The 26,489-nt window shown below is 40.2% G+C and overlaps 3 protein-coding genes across 6 annotated transcripts in view; 1 reads left to right on the top strand and 2 right to left on the bottom strand.

The window, feature by feature from the left end:
* kcnk6 (potassium channel, subfamily K, member 6) overlaps positions 1–12,260 on the top strand; it is a 36,716-nt gene extending 24,456 nt beyond the window's left edge. The window contains exon 3 of the mRNA XM_034097230.2: positions 10,720–12,260. Coding sequence (XP_033953121.1) covers positions 10,720–10,955 — 236 coding nt within the window. The 3' untranslated portion in view covers positions 10,956–12,260. The remainder of the gene's footprint in view (positions 1–10,719) is intronic.
* Positions 12,261–12,705: 445 nt separating this feature from the next.
* On the bottom strand, positions 12,706–18,462 carry sertad3 (SERTA domain containing 3). 4 transcript variants are annotated; one of them, XM_034097232.2, is made up of 3 exons: positions 18,194–18,461; positions 17,353–17,577; positions 12,706–15,577 (listed from the first exon to the last, which is right to left on the bottom strand). In XM_034097232.2, the coding sequence occupies exon 3, from the start codon at positions 15,568–15,570 to the stop codon at positions 14,548–14,550; it is 1,023 nt and encodes a 340-aa protein (XP_033953123.1). In that variant the 5' UTR covers positions 15,571–15,577; positions 17,353–17,577; positions 18,194–18,461; the 3' UTR covers positions 12,706–14,547. The 4 variants fall into 4 exon arrangements, with proteins under 4 accessions (XP_033953123.1, XP_033953124.1, XP_033953125.1 ...); XM_034097233.2 differs by having other exon boundaries at positions 17,353–17,474; XM_034097234.2 differs by lacking the exon at positions 17,353–17,577 and having other exon boundaries at positions 18,194–18,462.
* A 1,369-nt stretch (positions 18,463–19,831) lies between these two features.
* blvrb (biliverdin reductase B) lies at positions 19,832–26,368 on the bottom strand. The gene is made up of 5 exons (XM_034097514.2): positions 26,142–26,368; positions 23,569–23,730; positions 22,262–22,351; positions 21,932–22,063; positions 19,832–21,086 (listed from the first exon to the last, which is right to left on the bottom strand). The coding sequence occupies exons 1-5, from the start codon at positions 26,224–26,226 to the stop codon at positions 20,932–20,934; spliced, it is 624 nt and encodes a 207-aa protein (XP_033953405.1). The 5' UTR covers positions 26,227–26,368; the 3' UTR covers positions 19,832–20,931.
* Between the last annotated feature and the right edge of the window lie 121 nt (positions 26,369–26,489).

Below are 26,489 nucleotides of genomic sequence, written 5' to 3'. Positions count from 1 at the left end.
TTTAATAAGCCCAGTAATTGTGATGGTGTGGATAAACGAGGTGAAAAGAGGAATTGATGCAGTGGAGGATGAAGGACAAGCCAGTAAGACTCAAACTGACAACGTTCAGCCAGCGGCAGAGGGGCACGCAAGTGGCAAGGAGTTGAAGCGGGAGTACCGGGTTCAGTGGGAGCAAGAGTTTAAGTGGCTGAGGAGGGAAGATGGCAAAATGTTCTGCGACATCTGTAGAGAAGCTAAAATGAGTAACGGATTTGTCCGAGGGTGCACGACGATGCAGAAATCAGCGTTCAGGCTACAGCAGGTCAATTGAGTTGTTCTTGTAAATGTTTTGTTCATATTTTGATTGTAATTGTCTCATTTAAAACAATGGCATTGTTCATATTTGCCTGTTTAGGCACAATGTTTTTAGCGGCCTCTGCCCCCCTCTGCTGTGCTGTCAGTGCAGGAACAAATAAATCATTCATGTTCGTGTTGACATGAAAAGTGACCACACGGTCGGTGTCTCTGTTCATCTTTTTTTTCCTCCATGCCCTTAAAAGTTCTATATGAATCATTAAAAAAAAATTCATGAATGAACATTTGCTGCTCAGTACCCAAACATAAATATTAAATATGTCTCATCTCATCATTAAAACATGAAACATAAAATGACGGGTAATAATGGATTATGATGGAAATTTTACAATCCTGTCCGTTGTCACGGACAACAAAAAAGTCTAACGCAACCACTGGCGAGGTCTGTTACTTGTTTACGCCACCTCTAATCTGCTAATCTTCATTTTAAATGTTAACGCATAATATTTAAATATAAAAAGTGCCCAAGTTTACTTTAAATGATCCTCTTTTATTCAACGAATAGTAACAGTGTCGCACATGAAGATATTTGGATCATCAGTTCTGTAGAAAACTACACAAAACTGTTTGAACCGGCTGGACTTTGGTTAGTGCCTGCGTTGAACTGTGGGAGTAGGATCATCAGAACCCAAACCACAAAGAGGCCACGTCCGCTAACAGCCACTATGGGACATAGAAATTATGTTTATGGACACCTCACTAATCCATGATTTGACTATTGGCTTTGGTTCAATTTTGCATCACACATTGAAGGGCCTCTGACTTTTCATTTTGCACCACAATCGGTCCAATAAAAAAAAAATGGTAATAAAAGGTTTTTTGTTTTTGTGACTAAATACTTTGAACATCAATGGTTCCTATCAGCTTCAGATGTTCTTGTAGCTATGTACATGTCAATGAAGACCACACCTAGGTAAAGGCTCATGACTCAACTGAGATGTGCTGGTCATTTGTTTTTATGTATTTTTTTACATTACATAGCATTTAGCTGCTGCTTTTATCCAAAGCGACTTACTATAAGGGCAATAAACCATAACGATTCAAACTAAGGACAACAAGAACAGTGCTTACATATTTACTTGAAACTAGCAATATCATTGTTAGTGCTGCGAAACAGGTGGGTCTTCAGTTTGCGACGGAAGATATGTAGGCAGTGGGACGCTCGTTCCACCATTTGGCAGCCAGGGTAAGAAAATGGCGTGTCTTCTTTTTGTAGGTGTACCTGGTTCCACTACGTAGTGAGGGAGTAGCAACTGATTGGCAGATGCCGAGCCAAGTGCACATGCTGCAGTGTATGGTTTGACCATGTCTTGGATTTAGGATGGACCAGGTCTCTTTACAGCATGGTAGGCCAGTAGAAATGCATATTCTGGCAGCTAGGGAAGGGAGCAAAGGAGGAATTAGTGTGGGAGGACTCGGGGAGGTTGAAGACCCGTCGGGCTGCTGCATTTTGAATTAGCTGCAGAGGCCAGATGGTATTTGCAGGTAGACCAGCCACGAGGGAGTTGCAGTAGTCAATGCGCAAGATGACAAGAACCTGGACCAGGACCTGTGCGGCCTTCTGGGTCAGAAAGGGACGTATCCTCCTATTGTACAGATTGTATCTGTAGGAGCGGGTTGTAGCAGCGATGTTAGAAGTGGAGGACAATTGGTCGTCCAGTGTCTCACCTAGGTTCCATGCAGTCTGAGTCGGGGTAACAGCAGAGGGGCCAATGTTGATGGACAGGTCATGGATGGGAGAGTCCTTACCTGGGATGAAGAGCAGTCTGGTCTTGTTTAGGTTGAGCTTCAGGTGCAGACATCCACTGAGAGATGTCAGACAGACAAGCAGAGATACATGCGACCACCCGGGTTTCAGACCAGGGAAACAAAGACACAGAACCAGTTGTGTGTCATCTGTGTAGCTGTGGTGAGAGAAGCAATGAGAGCGAAAGAGAGAACAAAGTGAATTGGTGTATAGAGAAAAGAGGAGAGGACCAAGGATAGAACCCTGTGGGACCCCAAACTATTGGCAGCAGGTGTCGAGTTTCAAATGTTTAAATTAGGGCTGTCAAACGACTGCCACTGGTGGGATGTATGCGGCGGGCCATTGTGCACATGCGTTAAATATTTTAATGCAATTAATTCAAAAAATTAATTACCGCCGTTAACGCGATAATTTTGACCGCATTAGTTTAAATATGCCCTTTAGTATTCAAGCATCTTTGGAACTTTATATTTGATCCATTTTAGGAGCAAGCAATAGAATACACATGTTGTGGTACATTTTGATAGTGTTGGTAATGAAAATCATTCAAAAGTGTCTCAGAGGTCAGGAAACAATAATTTCTTAGTTTGGCAACCATTTGGGAATCTTCATAAATGACATGATTCAGATGATAACTGTAAATGTGCCTCTTCATAAATCCCTGTCCCTCTATTACCGTCCATACAACTGTTAAGAAAGAGGTAACCACTAGACGTCACTTAACTGAAAATGCAGAGGAAATGTTTACCCAGATTTTTACTCCCTCAATTGCCCATGCTAACTTCTCAGTAAATGAGCTAGTTGATCATTTTAATTCTAAAATAACAAATGTGATGGATACCATCGCTCCCATTAAAATAAAGGAAGTATCTGGCAAGAAAATATCTCCATGGAGAAAAGCCATGACTGTGAGAACAGCAAAAACTGAGTGCAGAAAAGCTGAACGCAGGTGGAGAAAAACAAATCTCCAGGTTCACTTGGAAATATATAAAGAGAAACTCTGTTTCTATAATCAGGAAATACAACAAGGCATGACAGTCTTTCTTTTCTGACTTCATTACCAAAAATAAAAACAACTCACGTGCCTTGTTTGCTACCGTCGACAGACTAACAAACCCCCCAGTGTCGATAGCCTCAGAATTTCTATCCACCAGGGCCTGCAATGATTTTGCCTCCTTCACTGACAAAATCGTGCAAATTAGACAGGCAGTCAGTGCCTCTGCATTAGGTACAGCAAATGTACTGTCCCTATGTCCATCTAAAGCCAATTCAGACACCATGTCACAATTCCGTCTGATAAATGCTAAAGACCTGGAAGACATTATCCAACATCTGAAATCCTCCTCCTGTAGCCTCGACATCATCCCGACAGGATTTTTCAAAACTGTTTTTCATTGCTTGGCCTCAGATATAATACACATAGTAAACAAGTCTCTTCAATCAGGTGTATTTCCACAGGCCCTGACAACTGCAATAATTAAACCGCTCCTAAAAAAGCATAACCTAGACAAAACCATAATGAATAATTACAGGCCAATATCAAACCTTCACTTTTTTAAGCAAATTGATTGAAAAAGCAGTTTTTCAACAGTTGAGTAATTTCATGTTTTTAACTGACGGCTTTGATGTGTTTCAGTCGGGCTTTAGACCTAACCACAGCACTGAGACTTCACTTGTTAAGCTCTTAAATGACATCCATTTGAACACAGACAGTGGCAGAATATCAGTGTTAGTATTATTAGATCTCAGCGCTGCCTTTGATACTGTTGACCACAACATATTGCTAGACTGTCTTGAAAACTGGGTGGGAGTTTCAGCAACAGCTCTAAACTGGTTTAGCTCCTACTTGAAAGACAGAACAAACTTTGTCTCAATAGGCAATTACAAATCAACCCTGATAAATATGTCATGCGGGGTTCCTCAAGGCTCCATCTTAGGACCTTTGCTTTTTATATATATATATATGCTACCTCTGGCTGAAATTATTAAAAAGAGCGATCTAAGCTATCACATCTATGCAAACGACACCCAGATTTATTTTTTAAATTACACCGGGAAACTACTCTCCGATTAGAACACTGAGCAAGTGCATTGAGCACATCACTGACTGGATGACTCAGAACTTTCTCCAACTGAACAAAAAAAAACTGAGATCATTGTTTTTGGAGCAAAGAAGGACCGATTAAAAGTAATCACAGAGCTTCAGTCGGCAGACTACAAAGTAACTCACAAAGCAAGACATCTGGGTGTAGTGATGGACTCAGACCTGAATTTTAACAGTCACATTACAACAGTTATTAGGTCTGCATACTACCACCTGAAGAATATATCAAGGATTAAAAAACTAATGTTGCAACAGGATTTAGAAAAACTTGTCCATTTTTTTGATTTTGATATACTTTATTAATCCCCGTGGGGAAATTGTTTCTCTGCATTTGAGTGGGCTGCCATTTTGAACAGCGCCCGGGGAGCAGTGTGGGGAACGGTGCCTTGCTCAGGGACACCTCGGTAGCACTTTGGTCTTGCCGGGACTTGAACTGGTGACCTTCCAGTTGCCAAGCCAAGTCCCTATGGACTTCGCCACCACCGTCCATGCTTTTATTTTCAGTAGACTCGACTACTGCAATAGTGTATTCACAGGGCTCACTAAGAAAATCTATCAGAAAGCTGCAGCTGATTCAGAACGCTGCTGCTCGAGTGCTCACTGACAATAGAAGAGTGGATCATATCACTCCGGTTCTGAGATCATTACACTGGCTTCCAGTCTGCCAAAGAATTGATTTTAAAATACTACTGCTAGTTTTTAAATCACTAAATGGCATAGGACCGAGGTATATAGACGACCTACTCCATCACTATGAAGCATCCAGGAGTCTCAGGTCTTCTGGGTCAGGTCTGCTCTCTGTTCTGAGAATAACCACTAAACATGGAAAAGCAGCTTTTAGTTATTATGCCCCAACAATTTGGAACAAACTGCGTAAATCGTGCACGTTCGCCGAAACAATTCCTATTTTTAAATCCCAACTAAAAACGCACCCATTTGCCGCTGCTTTTAATTGAGCTGCCCATACTCACACTACAGTATGCCTTTTAGTCATGTATTCTGTACCTGCTGTGTTTATTTATTTTATTTATTTCATTACCTTTGCTTATTATGCCTGTTTTTAAATGCCTTTTTTAATAATGTATTTATGCTGTATTTGTTCTTAAATGTCTTTTGCTTTTAATCTGTAAAGCACTTTGAATCGCCACGTGCTGAAAAGTGCTATATAAGTAAAATGGCCTTGCCTTGCCTTGTACAGGGTCCCAGTGGTTCTTTGTTGTTTTTTTAGATTGAGCCTTCCCTGTCACATGATGGAGGTTATTCTCATAGTCCTGCTCTTGTTATTCAGCATCTGCGTGGGTGTTTTCTCGAATTGAATCGGGGCTTAAATTACCCTTTTGTCCAAATGTAGCCATGCTGTTGTTTTGTTATTTGTGGTCTCAGTCAGAGAGCTCTACAGAGAATATCAAGCAAACACTGGAACAACCTTTAGAAATAACTGTGATCTGCTGGGTATTTAACATTTTGTTTCTGTGGTCATTTATGACTTAAGTATGTCTCTGCTACACTTCTTCCTGAATGGACCTACATTTGGGAAATCCCAATTCAGATGTAATGTTCACACAGGAAGTTGCTGTATTTTGCTCCGTCTGTGTCCTCGGATAATCCCTTGACTTCAGTAAAGCCTGGCAGTTCACACGGTGCAGCCATGTTGTTTTCTCATACCTCAGGCTGTATTATATAATGATGATGTAGAGTCACATTAACCCACGCGCTCCTGTAGGATTAGTGATTAGGGATTAGTAAAGTGTGGCCTTCTCATGAAACTGATGTTTCCCCAGTTGAAGTGCTCAATCTGATCATATGTGAATTAATGCATTACTGTACATGCACATTCCCTGCTGTAGTGGTAATGATGGCCAACTTCTCATAAGTGTTTTTGTGTTCTGATAATATGATTCACCGGTTACCAGCCATCATTTTTGTAGGAAGTGGAAATCCTATTAAACATTGAAACTCTTGTTTCCTAAAATTTCTCAACAATAATCCCTACATTGTCATCATATGAAATGTATTCTGATCCTGAAGTGTTGCAATGAAAAGGGCACAACCATGTTAAAACTCCCTTAACATAAGATTGACCAAGCAAAGTTCAAAATACCTTTTTTAGAGGCTTTTCCGGCAAATAATTTCTGGTGTTGCTGAGAGGCAAATACTTTGAGATTGTAGTTCGGAGTTTAGACAGCCTAAATCCTTGAACTCATCATGTTCTGTTTTTCACTAGAATGAGTGCTTCACAGAGGGAAGAGGGATTACAAGTGATAAAAGGAGGTGATCTGTTGTTCTTTAAATCTAATTCCAGGTAGCTTGCATCAAGGCTTACTGTTAACGTGGCTTCGACTTTACTGATGGATTTCCCCTTCCTCACTTCCTGTACACCTCCCACAGTAACTGTAATGTTGTGAAGCTGCTGTAATCCTACACTGTTGTTGTCGTCCTGCAGTACAGTGAGGGACCTTTGTCCACGACCGGACTCTGTGTGTGGCAGTTTGTTGCATTCATCTGACAGAAGAAAACCACGTGGCATTTCATGAAGGGAAACACCAGAAAGAGAGCAGAAATAACAAACAACTTGAGGCACTTTTGTCTTCCTCTTTAGATGAAATGGGTTTACTCAAATAGTCACTGTCTACTGACCATTATAAATTAAACTTGGACATTAATTCCTTAACTCTTTACTGTCCATATGTTCCTAGTTTAAGCAATCTTGAATGGAGCAGACATGACATTGAATAACATTGTAGTTTCTGTCTTTTTCTAAATAATTTTCACAAATAAAACAGACATTTAAAAAGAATATTAATTTACATTTATCTCATAATTCTGTTTATCCTCAATTTAAAGATGCCAAACATTTAGCTGATAAGCATTGTTTCTCTTAATTACTATATTTTTCTCCAAGTTTATGTATATAGCACTTTTCAACACAAGGCAATTCAAGGTGCTTTCCAAAAATTAAAGACATTAAGAAAATGGCGTTTAAAAACGGTCATTAAAAAGCAAAGATAAGAAATAAACATTAAAAGAAAAAATACATGAATAAAAGTTACAGTGCAGTTTAAGATATTAATAGTTCAATTAAAAGCAGTGGCAAAAAGAAAAGTCTTCAGCCTGGATTTAAAAGTAGTAAGAGTTGCGGCGGACCTGCAGGTTTCTGGGAGTTTGTTCCAGATATTTGGAGCATAATAACTAAACGCTGCTTTACCATGTTTAGTTCTGAATCTGGGGACAGAAAGCTGACCAGTCCCTGAAGACTTGAGGGTTCTGGATGGTTCATAATATAGCAGTAGATCAGAAATGTATTTTGGGCCTAAACCATTCAAAGCTTTATAAAGCAGCAGCAGTATTTTTGAAATCAATTATTTGACACACGGGAAGCCAGTGTAAAGACTTCAGAACAGGAGTGATGTGATCCACTTTCTTGGTGTTAGTGAGGAACCAGTGTAAAGACTTCAGAACCGGAGTGATGTGATCCACTTTCTTGGTGTTAGTGAGGACTCGAGCAGCAGCGTTCTGAATTAGCTGCCGCTTTCTAATAGTGAGACCTGTAAAGACACCATTACAGTAGTCCAGTCTACTGAAGATAAAAGCATGGACAAGTTTTCCCAAATCCTTCTGTGACGTTAGTCTTTTAATCTTAGATATGTTCTTTTGGTGATGGGCTGATTTAGTAATTGTTTTAATGTGACTGTTGAAACTCAGGCCAGAGTCCATGACTACACCTAGATTTCTGGCTTTATCTGTTGTTTTGAACATTGCAGACTGAAGCTCACCGCTAACTTTTATACGTCCAAAAACCATTACCTCAGTTTTATCTTTGTTTGATTGAAGAAAGTTCTGACACATCCAGTTATTGATTTGATCAATGCACTTACTCAGTGTTTGAATTGGAGCATAGTCTCCTGGTGAAATGGTTGTGTGTGTCATCCGCATAGCTATGGTAACTTATTTGGTTGTTTTTCATTATCTGAGCCAGTGGTAGCATGTAGATGTTAAAGAGAAGAGGCCCCAAGATGGAGCCTTGAGGTACCCCACATGTCATATTTGTCAAGTCAGATGTGTATTTACCTATGGAAACAACCAGTGTTCGAATTACCCATTTGCTTTCGGGGGAGCCGTATTTTTTTTGGGCAATCATATAGGCAGACCTGAAAGATGTATATGTTTCCTGCATTAGATCAACATTGATTGCCAATACCTTGTTTGGTAGGACATCTTTTTTTCTCATCTCCGAAATCTCGATCGCTTTTTAGTTTGCCTGGCTATGAAAAGCCATGGATACCTTTCATTCCACTTACTCAATCTTTTCTGTGTCCAGTTAAAAGGCAGGTCATGGGTATCATCAGGTTCGCTAGTGCAGGGGGCGCCGGCGGCTGTGGCCGCATCGGCAGGCCTCTCCCTTGGTGTGGAGCTGTTAAACTCGACCCTAACGCCGCTTACAGCTGGCTAACTAAAAGTTGTTCCTTTCACGTTGTCATTTTTAGACTCCTTTGTTTGTGAATCCAAAAGCTGCGAGGCTTGGCTGTTTTTGTTTCGCCATATTTTTGTTACAAAGCCAGAATTACAAAAATATCAATATGAACATTTCAAATGCATCGCCACCATTACCATAGCAACATAAGTAGCGTAAAGAATGCAGTGCCGCCACGTACAGATGGCAACACCCAGAAATATTCACAAATATAAAACAAATATTCAGAAACTGTAATGAACAATGACTATTATTTATTTCAAGAACTTTTATTGACAGAAACTCAACATTTCTAATCTGTGTGACACAAATATGTGGCTCCCCCTATTTATCTTAAAGTCGGCCTTCAGGGGAGCTCCCCCCGTCTTTAGGGGAGAAAAAAAAAAAGTTTTAACAACATGTTTATTTATTGACTTTTCATTCCTGTATAATCATTTTGCGCAAAGATGGCACTATTTGTCAGAGCACTTCATCCTTCTGGGATTTCATGAAGAACAGCTCCAACGTCTGTGTGTATGGGAACACCTCTGGTGCTGGTCCATTAACTGCCAGTGTTTCCCACATATCTGAAATATACTTGGGGGGGGGGGGGGGGGGGGGTGGTGAGGTGACGTGCAACAACATCAACCTTGCTGTTGGTCGCTTGTTGGCAGACCCTTCACGCGATGGCAGAGCGAACAGGTACAGGCAGGGCCCATAATGATAGCCCTATTGTTTAAATCTACTACCCACACATGAACATATGGAAATGGATTACTATTTAAAAAAAGAAATGTATTTATAAATGTATTTAGGAATCTATCCATGGGATTTTTAGTGGGGGTCGACCTCAAATCCTCTAGGGGGTCCAGGGGCATGCCCCCCCGGTAAGATTTTATTTTTTATTTTGGAGTTAAATTCATCAATCTGGTGCATTTTGAGGGGAAAATAAAGAGACTAGATCTATGGAAACACCTATATTAAATAGAACTGTATACATTTCAATAATCATAAAATCATGGCCATAACCAATAACATACCTTTTCCAATATGAAAAAAACACTGAAAATTGTTTATTAATTTATTTTTGGTTCATTTATAGTTGTGAGTGTGTCTGTGCTCCTGAATCAGCCTCTCCTGTCTCCCTCCTCTCCCCCCTGCTCCTCTTTGAGGCAGCAGCAAAGACTAGTTTTCTCTCAACAAGTTTTAAAAGTGTATCTTACCTTTTGTCACCCAGTTAACTTTTTATTTATTTATTCATGCATATTTTACTAATCACATTATATTTCATTTAGCTGACGCTTTTATCCAAAGCGACTTATAATGACTGATTACAGGGACATTCTCCCTGGAGTAACTAAGGGCTAAGTGCCTTACTCAAGGGCACACTAGTGGTGGTGTTCCTGGCGGGATTTGAACCCACAGCCTTCCGATCTTCAGCCGACCTCACTATCCATTAGACCAATCACTACCCTCTCAAATGGAAATATGTGTTTACATAAATGGTGACCACACCGTTTGAGACCCAATGAGAACTTAGACTAAGTTAACTATCTAAACACTCAGAGAGTCCTTTACCTAACCTGAGCTTATCCCGAGCTTGAATGACACACAGAGACCAATCAAGGGCTTTGATTTATGATCTGTATGACAGTGGCCATGTCGGCAGGCCACATCATGTGGACAGCCAGTCACCCTGTGTGAGGCAGGCCACTTAACAGGTCAGAAGGAGGCGAGATCAGTGCAAGGGAGCGAGGAATCATTGTCCACAAGTTAATCGATCGCAGATGGCGTCGTGGTCACGGACGAATACAAAAAAAAAATTATATAAAAAAACAAAAAACCTAAATGAGTCACAAAATATACTTGGGCGGCCGTTAATATACCTGGGCGGCCCGCCCAAGTATAGTCTGTGTGGGAAAACCTGGTTGATTACATTTTTTTTAAATGGAGCAGAAAAACTGTTTAGCTTTTTTCCCACAATCTTTTTTTTCCTAAACTTTCTTATCATTCATTTAAAAAAAAAAAAAAAGGGTAAAATGAGTTTCTTTCCCCCCCCCCCAGTCTACCTGTTCGTGGGTCTGATGATGATGTTCCTGCTGCTGCGCACCTTCCACAAGATGGCCGACCTGCACGGCCTGACCTCCTTCCTGCAGCTGCCGCGCTGCGAGGAGTCCGACCTGGAGGAGGACAGGGAGCCCATGGTGGAGGTCGGAAACAAAGACCTGACGGAGAAGGAGGCCACGAAGCCACTGGAGCCGGGCTCCCAGCCCTCCTACAACACCATGAACACCGGATAGGCTGAGGCAGGGGAGAAAATGAAAATGAAAATCTACCTCTGTCGGCTGAATCTGAAATATGACTTCTTTGTTTAAAACAACCCAAAAGGAGAGCATAATGATGAGGAGATGAGTTTTAAGAGTCAGCCTTTGTGAGAGCAAGCCACATTCTTTGAATGGTAACCACAGCGCTCTTTGGAAGTATGAAAGGACTATCCTGACTACGTTACCCTGGCTGGGATAAAAGACGTGGTAACAATTGTTCCTTTTCCTCCTCCACACCGCTGTAACTGTGGTGCGTTCACAGCTTCAGGAACACGCATTCACTTTTTGACTAATGGTTTATTGTTTTCAGATCCCTTTGCATGCATTTCTGTCACTTTGTTTTCTGTGTCGCCGGTTTGCTAACAGTGCTTTAACACCTTTGCCTTCATTTATTTTTATTTCATTGTCTAGCTCCTACCTCTTTTATATTTCATGTATGCACATTATCACCTCCAGCGGTCCAGTTGTGCAGAAACAGGATTGTCCTTACTCACTTTTGCACCACTTGAACTCATCTTCCAATGTGGTCCTAAGCTGAGCATTTAAAAATGATGAGGATGTGTTGGACCAGACTTCCTGTGTGGAAGAAGTCAGGCTCAGCCTTGGTACAGAACCCTCAGACAGCACTGTCCTCCTTTATGGTACTGCCCCCTGCTGTTTACAGGTATGAAGCACAACATGTTACTATAAGAGTCATACAAAAGGGCTAAAGGGTTGGAAAAGACTAACCTTTGTTTCATTGTGGTGATGCAGGAAGTAATTCATTTCAATGGAAAACCAAAAACATGTGTGATTTAGAGATCATGAACACTTGAAATGCACTTTAATGGTCATGTCGGTTATTGTTCTTACCATTGAGGTTGTCGTTGAATGAGAAGGCTAAAGATATCCTGATACTGTAAAATAAGTTTGTTGGTGTATATTGTTAAGTAATATAGTAGATTAGTTATATAGTAGTTTAACATGTATTCACTGTTGATGTAAATTAAAAATACTTTTTGCCTGTTAGGTTTTCATGTTTTGTTCTGTCTTTCTCAGTTTCCATTCAAATGTTATTTGTTGTTCAGTCACGCATTATCTGAAGTACTGTAACAGTCCCTTGCTTTGCTCACTGATCCGTGCTCTGAGAGCAGGATTAGATTATTTTAGATGTACTTAGTTGATCCCAAATTGGGAAATTGTTTTATCAGAGCAGCCTGTTAACAAGGCATTGCAAATTAAATATGAAATGATGAATAAAAAAAAAACTTGAATGGTAAATATATCAACCGTAGAAATAGATTCGTAATTATAAAAAATGCAAGATACGCAATATACAGAATAAGTTAATAAAAATATATATACATAGGATACTCCATACATTTTTATTTCTCAAATGTAGATCTAATGAAAGAATCAAACACTGGTTCCGTTTCTTATTCAGTGCATTTCATCAAAACATCTCTGGTTGGAGATTCAGGCTTACAAAATGGTATGCTCCGACTGTCGTGATTCTAAATTGAAAAAGGAATTGAACTCAATGTTTCAGAATGTTAAAGCTTCAAATAAGATTGAAGGAGTCGTCATTGTTTTAAACGTTGCATCTTTCGTCCTTTGCAACTTCTGGAATAAAATAAATACTGCAGCTTCCTCCGGGGCCATAAGTGAAAATACTGAAGCTTGCTTTCAACCAACATGTCAAATTCATGCATTAATACATCATGTAAAGAATGAAAATACAGCATGGTTTGATTTCACATTTTATTCAAAATATCAGTATAGTTACACAGCATTTGCATTTATAAAAAAAAAATACATCTACCATAAATACATAGTGTACAGGCATTCTGCCCTCATTTAAACAACCATTCAAATATTAATAAACCAATAGAAAAATATGGAACGACATAACTCATCTTGTTAACAAATACTCCATTTAAATGTTATAAATAGACTGCAGTCCAGGTACTCACAAAGAAACTCTGCATAGAAAGCAACTGATCTAAAACAGGATCAAAATACAAACACCTGACAGAAAGGTATCATGTGTTCCCAAACTATTTATCATTATTTACCATTTCAACAGAGATGGATTACATGCGGGATCAACATACAGCTGGTTACGATGCAGTTCAAAAACACCTGACCAAAGTGGTTTTCTTTGAAAGAACAAACATTAACATGTCATTGGGCTTCACTTTACAGGTTCAAATTCATTATTAGGCTTAGTTTTACCACTGCTTAATAAATACAGAGTAAACAGACCCCACATGACTTAGAAATGCATATTATTTACAAAAGTGCAAGAATTCAGATGTAAACCAGACAACACGAGTGGACCCCCCTACACTGACCTAATGGTAAACCATTGTTCACAGGCCGTCAGGCAGCACCACCTACACTCCATCAGCCAACATGGCTAACAGCGTGCTGCCCCACACCCCGCAGGACGGATCAGTAATATCACATCTGTACAACAGAAGCCGTGTAGTGGTTGTGACACAGTGGCTCTGAACTGCTACATTGAATCCATAACAATGTGTTAGCACAGTACAGTAAAGCTATTTGATTAGAAACATCTGTTGAACAGTCCGCTGGTAGAGAGGCAGGAGATTTTCACTGAGTATTATTCTTTACTGCTAAAATAGGATACATGAAAATATACTGTACCTCCAGTTGGTGAAGTATAACTGATGGATACAAAGAAGAATTGCAAAGTTAACAATAACCTTAAATAATTATACACATTGAAAATACCAGTTCTTGTGGATTTCTTCTGAATAAAACTCACATTTTCTGGGTGCTGCTATTCTTAAACTCCTGACCTCATCTCTTAGCACCTGATACCGGGCCCCTGTTCGAACTCAGTGATAAATATGAGGCTAAAATGTTTCCATAATATACTAGTGTATCAGTTATTCTCCTTCAAATACCAGCCTCACCACATCCTCTCACATTCACATTGTACACGTGTTATAAGGGATTTATCTCATGTGTTCAGTCCACAACAACAGTACATGAATGGTTACTGATTTCCCCTACTCTAGGTAAACCAGGATGTTCAATGTGAACTCAGTTTTACTCGAAGCTGCGATACATTTGACAAATGTTCTGTTATGTTTCTCTTACATCTTCGTTGCTGTATACATCCTGTTTTATAATCTGACACCTTCCTAGTTCCTATTAACGTAGTCACACTGGACCCTGTAGTAAAATGCTTTTCAGCCGTTCCTTATAAGCCGACTCATTAAACAGCCTTATCTGGTTTACTGCCCACATAGTTTTCACCGTGACTTGACCTCCATTTTTGCCAGTGAAACACTAACGCTTTATGTTTTACAAAAAGCTGCCAGATGCTTCACAGCTAATCTTCATGCTAGCCACATTTTAGCATTTCCTGTCTTAGATGCCAACCGTTTCAAATGATAACTACATTCTAAAACCCATTATACACTTTCCATTGAGGAATATATAAAAACAAAGTGAATATTTGATTTGTTTGATAATTCAGTCTCTTTGCCTTTCAGTTCACTGTTCACTAACTTAGTGAATGCTGTTCAGGCTATTTATTTGCAGTATCACGAGGCGATCAGGACTCCACCAGGATCTCCATCAGATGCTCCAGATCCAGTCCTTCTCTCACATGATTCTGACTCGAGAAGTGTGGCGACGAAAGAGAAGGTAGAGAAGAGGAGGAGGACAACGGGCCGAATGAGGAGAGCGAAGGCAGGCACTTCAGATTCTGGTTGAGAGAAAGGGAGAAGGGGTGTGAGGGGGGGGAGGAGGAGAAAGGTGGCAGATACCGTAAAAGGTCATCCCCAGTCGGGCATCCACCGCCACTGCCTATAAGCCCAAGAACTTCCATGTCCCTCTCCAGCAGGGATGTGTCTATATCCTGGAACAGGTCCTCCACAGTGAGCTCACTGAGGTAGCTGCACCTCATTAGCTCTGTGCTGCTCTCCCACGCCCTCCCCTCTTCCTGCTGCTCCCAGCCTCCACCATAGCCTCTGAGTCCCTGCTTCACCCACGCCACACCTCCATCAGAGGGCGCCGACAGGTTCTCCAAGGACCTGAGAGGCGTCCGGGGAGCTGCCTGGGAGCTACTATCAATGGTAGAGTCCAGTGCAGTGAGGATGGACGAGATGGCAGCTGAAAGGGAGAAATCAGAATCCATAGACATGGATCCCCAGTCCTCATCTTCATCTTTTAAAGACAGAGGGGCATTTGATGCAGGAACACAATATGACAAGTCATTTAAAGTAACCATAGGGCAACTTACAAGAGCCGAGTGGCTGTTAGAAAACGTCTCTGCGGGGTGCTGTTTTGCCGTGACAACACTCTCGTGAAGTGCAGATGAAGAGCTACAGGGTGGTGGTGACACCTCCGTGTCCACAGAGGGCGCTGCAAAAGCTTCCAGGCTGACCTGCCGCAAGGTGTTGGCGATCAGGACGGACCTCCGCAGGCTGGGCTCAGGCAGCTCCTGGCCATGATGATACTTGTTCAGGGAAACTGAGAACACAAACTGGCGCTGGCTCTCCCACATTGGGCAGCTCCTGTCTGAGACCTCCACCTCCTCTGGTGGGTGTTTTCGCTTCTGCCCCTTCATGATCATCTTTATACTGTGGAGGAAGGCATAAACGGTTTAGTGGACAGTATTGCTACCAAACATCAATGTCGTCTACGTTTCTCAGTGTTTTAAGTAAAGGAATGAAGGTTTTAAATAAATCAACATGTTAATGAGTTAAGTATACATTTCATTACTGCAAATCTGCGCTAAATCCTTATTACATATTGTTTTGGGTTTTTTATCAATGAAAATTGAATATAGTGCAAATAAATATACAAGTCTTTCATGCGAATCAATCAAGTTTTTGTTTTTTTAAACTGTTCCTACTTTAAGATATCACTTTGAACACTTTGTTTTAAGTTACCTTATTATGTTAAGAAATCTAATTGGCAGAGGTGGAATGTAATAAATTAGTTACTCAAGTGCTTTACTTAATTACATTTTTTCGGTACTTAACATGAGTATTTTAATTTAATACTACTTTAAACATATATTCCACTTCATTTTGGAAGCCACTATTACACTTTTTACTCCACTACAGTTATTTGACAGCTTGAATTACTTTACGAAATATAAATAGACATAGTGAGATATGAATATAGATCAAGATATCCAGCAGCAGTAACTCAAATTAGCTCCACAATTACCAGCTGTGGTAATAATCCAGTCATATGAATCTGAAATAGGCCATTATGCATAATAACTACTTTCATTATATTATAATGCTAATACTTTTGTACTTTTACTTGAGTACAACATCAAACTTTAAAATGGTATCTTAGTAAAGATTTGATTATTTGTTACACCCCTGCTAATCAGTAATAAGACATGATTGAAAGTTAGAGCCCTTAGGCTAAGAGTGGATAGGGAGGGGGGCAATATAATAGATGATGAACCAGCAGTGTTGGAAGAAGTACAAGTACAAATACTATCATCTTAAAATACCTCACTACAAGTAAAAGTTCTGATTTCAAAATGTTACTCAAGTAAAAGTGCAAAAGTATTAGTCACAAAGTACCAAAAGTAAATGGTTCTCATTCTGCACAATGGCCCATAACAGAAGTATATAAAGTATAGCTTGAATTAAAAGCTAAATATCATGCTGTTTTTATACGTGTAAGTAGTGGTTTCGTATTGAAATTGGTCAATGTGGAGCCAATTTAGATAAATACTGTGTCATTAGCAGTATAGTACTACATTTTGCCATATCAGCATATCATGTTTATTTGTACAAAGTAGCTGTGAGTTGTCAAATAAATGCAGTGGAGTAAAAAGTACAATCGTTGCCTCTGAAATGTAGTGGAGTAGAAATATAAAGTACTTTGAATGGAAATACTCAAGTAAAGTATAGATACGTCAAAAAAGTACTAAAGTACACTTGAGTAAATGTACTTAGTTACTTTCCACCACTGACAACCCGTGTCTTAAAGTAAATAACATACAATTTACTTTTACTGCTTTGTGATTATTCAAATGTGGCTGAATGCAACTAATTGCATGTCGTTAATACTGTAAACATTTTAGATATATCTTGAAAACATTGTAATACGCTTAAATGAAATAACCGTGATACATACAGGGATAATGTAATGCGTAGAAGTTTTCTGTGAACACGAGCTTAGTCTCAGTTAGCTAGAGTTATATGCGGGTTGGGGGATGTTAGCGCTATCGTTCAGGAGGGAAACGGAGCCCTTCTCGCCCAAGACCATTGAAAAGCAACAAACGTGATAACAGACATAACACGAGTTAACCATTTAAAACACTGGGCTTGTTCTGTCATTAAACATTACAAAAACTGAAAGTTAGTCATAAATGTAGCAAACAGACCTGTTGAATCACTCCTCGTCCCTCTCCAGTAACGTAAGGTTTAGTAGTGGATAACGTTACTGTTTCTGTTTGTTATTATGTCGTTTTCCCGCCTCCTCTTCGACCCAAACACCGTTTCCCGTCTCATTAGGAAAAAAGTCGGCAGTTATAAACTATTACAACTTTCTGTTTCGAACTCTTAACACTACAACTTCACTTCAGCCGACTGCCTCGGTGTTCTCCCGCCTGTGATTTGAGCAGAGTTTCACACCAAAAGCATTCCAGTTGGGGGTTGGATGTTTCGAAAGGCATTGTGGGTAGTTTATGTACGTTACATTCAATCAGTATAATTCCACGTTACAAACACTTTTTAACTGTTTTTAAGAGACATTATGATAATAAAACACTTCACAAAATATGTACAGATGTCAATTCACTCCCAGCCTAATTAATTTCCGCCCATACCGGAAAGTCAAGCTTGTTATTGTGGAATTTGCATTGCATTGTACTAATTCCTTAATGATTACATCACCGAGGATGTCCATCCACATATATTTTTGTACAAAGCATGACAATTTGTTTGTAAAACACTAAGAATTACATACACATATGGGTCATAATTGTCTCGTGTTATTTCACGTTTGTATTAAAGTTACTGTAATAAAAAAGGAAAACGTCTTCGAGGATATTAGACTACTGGTCCGGTCATAAATCGAAACTAGAAGATATCATTTAAAATGCACAATTTAAAAAGTGTGGACCCTGACATGTAGCCTACGCTTCCACAGAAAGTCTTAAAGTTTAACTATAATAAAATATACTATTGACTAAATCAATTTATTTCAGAGACTGTGTTATTTACCTGAGAGCAGCATTCGTCAGGGAGGAAAAGGTCTATGGACACAACTCGTCTGAAGTAAACTATCAATATGTCAAAGTTTACAGTTTCGATTTAAATTCCACCACTCGACATTACGCCACCTAAAGAAGAACCAGTCAACTTAAAAAAAAAACAGCTTTAGCTCCTCCTCGGCCTGTGTATTGGACGGCGGAGAAAAACAAGTTGACAAAATAAGACAACTTCCTGTACTCTTCCAAAAATAAAATTCAAATAGAGGAACATCAGTCGCCCTATAGGCAATGCCATAATAAAGAGTGTTTGTCTGTGTTGATACGCAATGACATGCCTAATACAAACACAACAGTGAAGACATACATATCACACTGTTACAATAACAGGTGTCCGATTTGTCAGACTTCATTATGTTATACTATTACATTACATTGGCCCTTATATTATATCTTGTATTGTGTTAACATGTTGTACTGTTTTACTACATTGTTGTGGATAATATATTTATATTGTGTTGCTGTATTAACACAGTATCACTTACATATCATTCTGGCGTACAGTGTTTGTAGACTTGCTGACTGGCTGCTACATTGTCACTTTTACTTTGACACTTTGTCTTTTTTATGTGTTTCTAATTTAACACATTTTATTGTCTTGTATACCTGTAATTATGATGTATTTGTTTCCGCTTCTCTTTTCTCCTTACTGTCTGTGTGCTGCTAAAGAACACCTCCATTAGCTTTTATTATTTCCTCCTTGCAAGATATTTATTTTCCCTTATTGAAAATCCAGAAAATGTATATTCAAATTGAATTTACTTTCAAAAGGTTAAGTATTGGACACACTATGTCTCCTACTACACTGTTAAGTATTTAGCTAGTGAGCTTTCGCTACAAGTATTCACATGCAAACTCCAAACTAGACGAGATGTCATAAATCAAGCTTGCACATGCGCATGTTAAACTCAGAATTAAACTGAGCACAGATACACGTTCACCTTCAGCAAATGAATGGGAACATTTTGAGAATTGTGAAGTAACAATGAACATGTTTTTTGAATGAAGGTGGACTTCAATTGTGTTTTGTTGCTAAGACTAAATAAAGTTTAAAAAATCAGTGGGAACACTGGTATTGCTGTTTTTAAGTGATTTACTGCCAAATGAGATGCTGTAAAGTTCAAGTAATTATAATGGTATAGTGGTGTCCAATCCTCAAACTAAGAAATCCAGGTTTTATTTTGAAGGAGAAAATCGTTTCCGGGATCATGTAACCTTCTCTTAAGCCACTTGACACATATAGACGGAGGGAGTTTCGCAACAGCTACACATCATGTGTCACGTCATGCCACTCATCTGACTGACCTGAGGAAACACTCACTCACATGAGCTGAAGTGTAGGAGGCAGACTAAAACAACTGGTTCTGCAAGTATCATACCAAATACAGTATCTATCCCAATAGAAAACAAGACAGAGACTCATATTTAATAACACTGATGTATGTACTGAAACAGTTCAAACTGCCATCTATATATGGATTCACATCTAGGGCCAGAAATAACTTGACCGAGACAGTCTGCTGAACAATAGAGACTAGTTCATGCACAAGTGTTATGGTTTCTAAACATGCATCCAATAATATTTCAATGGTATTGTTTCAGCTATTTATTCCACAAATAATGAAACACATGACCAAACCGTCAATAATAAAACAAATTGAGTTTCTTCTTAGTCCAAAGTCAGGAGGTACCACACCATAACATTTTCAAAAGCAGACACATTAAACATAAAGATTGTTATTCTGAAAGAAAGAAGTGATAAAGCAGTGTAAACAGCTGATGCAGGTTTGGCACTTGTTTCAAAATATATCCTTATTGCAGCTTGTGTTAAAGGTCCCATGTCATGGCCATTTCTACTGATCATATTTCCATTGTTGAGGTCTAGAATAGATTTAAATTGTGCAATTTTCCAAAATCACATTGGTTTCTCCCACAGCATTGGTCGGGACGTTGCGAGGCTCGCTACTGTGAGGAGTGGACAGGTTTCCGGGTCGGCGATACAGCGAGAACAAGCAAAACTCATCCTGAGCACACACAAACACTCACAGCCGAAGTAAAATCAATAAGTGTGGCTTGGTATTGAGAAAGAAAAAGGTTTCCAACGCTGTGAGAACGGGTCTGCAGAGAGCATTCCTCCGTGATCCCAACTCGTCTATTACCAGCGTTCAGGGAGCTCTATGCAAGTCAATGGGACTCCCTGTTAGTTAGCCAAGGGGTCCTGGTGTGTGAGGTGCTCCGTGGATTGGTCCATTTGGGCCAATCCGCGCATTTGTTGTTGATTTGGGTTTTCACACATCACAGAACCCAGGAAGTAAACAATGGGAAATGAGAAATGTCCAACGAGGCGTTCTGGGGCAGCACAGACAGGTCTTCGCTGTGTTAGAGTGTTACTCGCTACAGGGTGCACTTTGAGGGGTTGTGACTCTGCAGAGCGTTCACATGCAGAACAACCTTCATAACACAAGGGGACGGGTCAGAACCAGAAATGCATGACATGGGCCCTTTAATATCTAAATTGGTATACAAATATAACTACAGCAATAAAAAGCTGCTCAATTATTATTAATAAAGTGATCACAGAGAAGCATTAGTGGTTCATCACAACACACAACATGTATATTATAGTTCTTCATTTATCTCCAAGTTTAAAACAAAAAAGAAAGTAATGTCTGTCTGTCTGTCTGTTCAGGATTATTTATACTCTCCCCACAATCCCACAGCCTTCCCGTCCCACTCTGAGGTGGACAGACACTTGACAAAGAAGTGTCCCAGGTCGTGTTTAGAGATGGCTCTCCCCTTCAGCATGTTCTCCTGCGTCAGGTAACTCTCCGTCAGAGGAAGGTCGTCTGAGGGAGCAAGTTAGGGACAAAAACGCATGTTAAATCAATGGTGGAAAGTAACTAAGTACATTAACCAAGTACTGTACATAATCATACTTTTAGGAAACTTGGACTTTACTTGAGTCTTTCAACTTTCAACTACCTTTATTTAACACTTTTAGTTACCAGTTACTTATTTTGTGAATAATATGATGTGGTTATGTGATAAATATACTACAAATTGACTTGGTAGTACACAAAGTATACAATATTTGCTGCATATTGACAAATTACAACATTAAAAAAACACAATAATGTATCTTTGATTGATAAAAACTGAAAAATATAATATTCTATAATAAAAAAAGGTTAAAAAAACAACCTACTGTATTCTGTATAATGAGTATTTTTAATGTAGCTACCTTTAGTGCATTTTGATGATAATATTTGTATTTTTTAAATTTAATTTAGTAACATTTTGAACTAAGGACATGTAATGGATTATTTGTAGACCGCGGTGTCACTACTTTCACTTAAGTACAGGATCTTAGTACCTTTTTCACCTCCTATATAAATAATAGCCTATAAATAACATGAATGCTCTATCTAATTTCAGGAGCCAAAAATGGCGCTGTAAAAAGAAAAATGGCTTTGTCTTCACTGCCAGGATATAAGTTTGATTTTGACTTTTTATATTCTTTACTTAACTTTAGAGAAAAATCATTTTGGATAGACTTTAATGTGTTTTTCAATTTAATCGACTATCTCCCGAAAATGTGAACTCGATCAGGCTACCTGTATTTCTTTTTCAGCAACCAGTTTAAAACCTTTCTTCCAGGTTTGTTTGAAATAAAGTGTTACTTCCTACTGACCTGCAATGTGAGGAGGCATGACGGCCACGTAGTCCAGCCCTGAGGACTTCAGCACTGTGTGCATCCTGTCATGGTCCTCTGTCACAGGAAGCATGCGGGGCGGCACTTTAGAGCGGTCCCACAGCAGGAAGGCTGGAGGACCAGGAAAAATAATCACAATCACTCTCAGAAAGAAAGGACAATCAATTATTGTCAAATACACTTTAATTACACTTGTCATTTTCCTTATGCAATGTACATAAGAAACAACGGCCACTTTTAACCCAGCAACATCACACAGACTTTACCCCCTCACCCGCTCTGTTGTAACTTATAAACAGTGAGTTGTACCTGACATGCAGGCCACCACTTTGCAGATCCGACGGGACTTCATGGCTTCAACGATGTTCTTGGTGCCTTCAGACATCATGGTGGTCGGGCCTGATGAGAACAGATCACAGCCTCATGTACTGAAGTGGAAGGTAACTCCATATCACAAAACTGTTCTTGACAATAGTTTAAAACGGTCAACAGTTTTTTTAAACTGTCTTTGGTGTGGCCGCTGAAATAAGGTCTGTGGTTGATACAAACGTGAGAGATGTTCATGTTTTGTTCTACGAGATCCAATAGGTCAGAAATACCCCACTGTGAATGTCCAAAGCTCCTATGTGTCTGAAAACTGAGACTACTGAACATCACCATGCCAACCATTAGCTGCCTTTAGCTTAGCGGTGGTGACAAGAGGTCATGTGACCATGATGTAGTTTATGTCCTAACAAAGCTTTTCACCTGTGGTGATTGCATTTAATGTACGCTAAAGGAAAAAGTAGGGTTAATATGTGGAGACTATCTCGCTGAACAAAACGTAAGTAATGTAAGTCATAAATGTTTGCCGCAGAGCTTATTTTCTGCCAAAGTCTAAAAATATCATTGCTTTCTTTCGAGGAAGCCCTTGCAATGCTAACTCCTGGGACAGCATAACACTACGTCATCACTGCACTACTGTATACTGTGGAATAGTAATACAGTAGAGCAAATGTAAAGTACATACATGAAAACACAAGTTTCCAACCAGAGGAGTTACTCTGTGTCAAATTAGCCTTTTCATATTTAAGTGTTGCCACTTTCGATAAAGTCTAGGTATTTTATTGTAAATCCTGTTTCCACCATTAATGTACAGTGTGTTTTAGATTGTGTGACACTGACAAGATGATATCAAATAGGAACTTTATGTTGTAAAGTCTGTTAGCGTCCTCTAGTGAATGTTTTTACATTATTACACCATTTTAAACGACAGTCCTCCTTGTAGGTGAACATGGTCAGTTACGCAATGTGAACTTTGACAATGCAAAGGAAAACTTCTACAATAGCAAAACAAATCAATAATGTGTCAAGATGTAAGAATTGCTCAATCAACAGTAAGAGAAATGCTGCAAATGTCAGACAGCTAATTCAAAACTTTAAAACAAAACCAAAGTGTAAGCAACAATTCATCAGAATCAGAATAATACAATGTAAACTAAGCTTGGCTAAATTGTAAATTACATTTATGCCATTCCGTATATGTCTACTTCTGGGATAAAACTTCCTTTTAGGTCAGAAAGAAAGTTAGTTTAGCATTTAGTTTTATAGCTGTGGGTCAAACTGTGGAGCCTTACCCAGGCTGTTCCTGGTGCCCAGGATGATGATGACAGCGTCCTGGCCTTCCAGGGTCTTCATCACATCGTCTTTATTGAGCACATCTCCCACCACCACCCGGAACGCATTGTGGTCGGCAGGCAGCCTGGAAGGGTCTCGCGTCAGCACCGTCACATTGTATCCTGAGGGAGGAGACATAGAAATTAAACAGAACAACAATAATGCCATTTCTGATGTATTTCTATGTTAACCGTAGGGCTGCACAGTTAATCAAATATCTACATTGCAATATGGACTGGTGGACTATTCAAATAGCAGCAAGCACAATATTTTATATAAGGCTATATTTTGATTCAAGTTTTTAGGATCTGCAAAAGATCCAGGCCTATACATTTTTTTTTACAAACTTAACCAAACATATTTGTTTCTTAAGATCTTTAAAATATTCCCCCCCCCCCCATTATAATTTCAACAAATCTTTAATGATAATGAGAATTATGATGCAAAATGACCAATAATCAGTCAAATGAATCACGATTGGTTACATGTTTACAAATTGTGCAGCCATAGTTCAAACTGTGGTTATATTTTCTTAAATAATTAAGATCTTTCCTTTTTTCTTGCGGGATTTTGTTACATTTGACATCCATTCAGAAGTGGCAGAATGAGAATGAGTTTTATCTAGCGGCTCCAATAAAAGAGCAGGGATTACTCTTTGTGGCACATTGACAACTGTCACCTTGTTCATTGTGTACTAACTTTCATGTGTTGGTGTTACAGGACAGCATGATAACAAATATTCAAACTGGAGCAAGAATACAAGTATTTTCTAGAAGCTCTTTTAATAACTTCACCCATTTCGTAAGGGGAACCACCCTCCCTGTCCAGGCCAGATAGTGAACAGCTTCTACCATCAGCTCTCAGTGACTCAGCAAAATCTAACATGACTCAACAGTTTTTAGGAAGGAGAAAGGAAAATAATATGCTGCTTAAGCAAATACAATCATGTGACATATTGTGTTTGTGTAAGTCATATATGCAAGTGTAGCGGCCTGTCTGCAGCAGTTTATGTTTTAAAAAATCGTTTGCGAATCCCAACCAAAGCAGAGAAAAACAAATATTACTAACTTAACTTTTAAATCAGATTACATGTAATATATATGTAATAATCGAATAGATAACATTTGCTATGACCTTCAAAAGTGTACACTAAGTAAAGCTGGTGGATTTTGACAAAATCAAATCTGTGTCCTCTCTCACCTACAGAGGCAGCCTGCTACATGTGTCCTCTCTCACCTGCAGAGGCAGCCTGCTACATGTGTCCTCTCTCACCTGCAGAGGCAGCCTGCTACATGTGTCCTCTCTCACCTACAGAGGCAGCCTGCTACATGTGTCCTCTCTCACCTACAGAGGCAGCCTGCTACATGTGTCCTCTCTCACCTACAGAGGCAGCCTGCTACATGTGTCCTCTCTCACCTACAGAGGCAGCCTGCTACATGTGTCCTCTCTCACCTGCAGAGGCAGCCTGATACATGTGTCCTCTCTCACCTACAGAGGCAGCCTGCTACATGTGTCCTCTCTCACCTGCAGAGACAGCCTGCTACATGTGTCCTCTCTCACCTGCAGAGACAGCCTGCTACATGTGTCCTCTCTCACCTACAGAGGCAGCCTGCTACATGTGTCCTCTCTCACCTGCAGAGGCAGCCTGCTACATGTGTCCTCTCTCACCTGCAGAGGCAGCCTGATACATGTGTCCTCTCTCACCTGCAGAGGCAGCCTGCTACATGTGTCCTCTCTCACCTGCAGAGGCAGCCTGATACATGTGTCCTCTCTCACCTGCAGAGACAGCCTGCTACATGAGTCCTCTCTCACCTGCAGAGACAGCCTGCTACATGTGTCCTCTCTCACCTGCAGAGACAGCCTCCCTACATGTGTCCTCTCTCACCTGCAGAGACAGCCTGCTACATGTGTCCTCTCTCACCTGCAGAGGCAGCCTGCTACATGTGTCCTCTCTCACCTGCAGAGACAGCCTGCTACATGTGTCCTCTCTCACCTGCAGAGACAGCCTGCTACATGTGTCCTCTCTCACCTGCAGAGGCAGCCTGATACATGTCTCCTCTCTCAGCTGCAGAGACAGCCTGCTACATGTGTCCTCTCTCACCTGCAGAGGCAGCCTGCTACATGTGTCCTCTCTCACCTGCAGAGACAGCCTGCTACATGTGTCCTCTCTCACCTGCAGAGACAGCCTGCTACATGTGTCCTCTCTCACCTGCAGAGGCAGCCTGATACATGTGTCCTCTCTCACCTGCAGAGACAGCCCGATACATGTGTCCTCTCTCACCTCCAAAGACAGCCTGCTACATGAGTCCTCTCTCACCTGCAGAGGCAGCCTGATACATGTGTCCTCTCTCACCTGCAGAGGCAGCCTGATACATGTGTCCTCTCTCACCTCCAAAGACAGCCTGCTACATGTGTCCTCTCTCACCTGCAGAGGCAGCCTGCTACATGTGTCCTCTCTCACCTCCAAAGACAGCCTGCTACATGTGTCCTCTCTCACCTGCAGAGGCAGCCTGATACATGTGTCCTCTCTCACCTGCAGAGACGGCTTGCGGCAGGGTCGCGAGCCCCGTCATTCCCGTGGCTCCAAATACCGCCACGTTTTTTATGGAGTCCGACATTATTTGTAGGTAACGAAAAGCACGACTCAGGAGCAACTTGTCGGTTGAAACCAAACTGTGCCCAATGCAGAAGATAGTTTCACTTAAAGTCACACTGACATGCGCAGGGCCGCCTCTGTTGAGAGGAAGTGAGCGTCAGCACAGGCTCCTCCCACAGGAGGGTTAAAGGAGCCCTGCAGATCTAAGGCTGCAGTCGGATAGTTTAAAAATCAGCTCCTAAATTCTAACCCTATCGTCTATTCCTTGACCTCTGAGTGAAACGT

Source organism: Pseudochaenichthys georgianus, chromosome 13, assembly GCF_902827115.2.
Source record: "Pseudochaenichthys georgianus chromosome 13, fPseGeo1.2, whole genome shotgun sequence".
Taxonomy (NCBI): Eukaryota; Metazoa; Chordata; class Actinopteri; order Perciformes; family Channichthyidae; genus Pseudochaenichthys; species Pseudochaenichthys georgianus.
The sequence above is the reverse complement of the archived record's forward strand: the minus strand, read 5'-3'. Positions and strand labels throughout refer to the sequence as shown.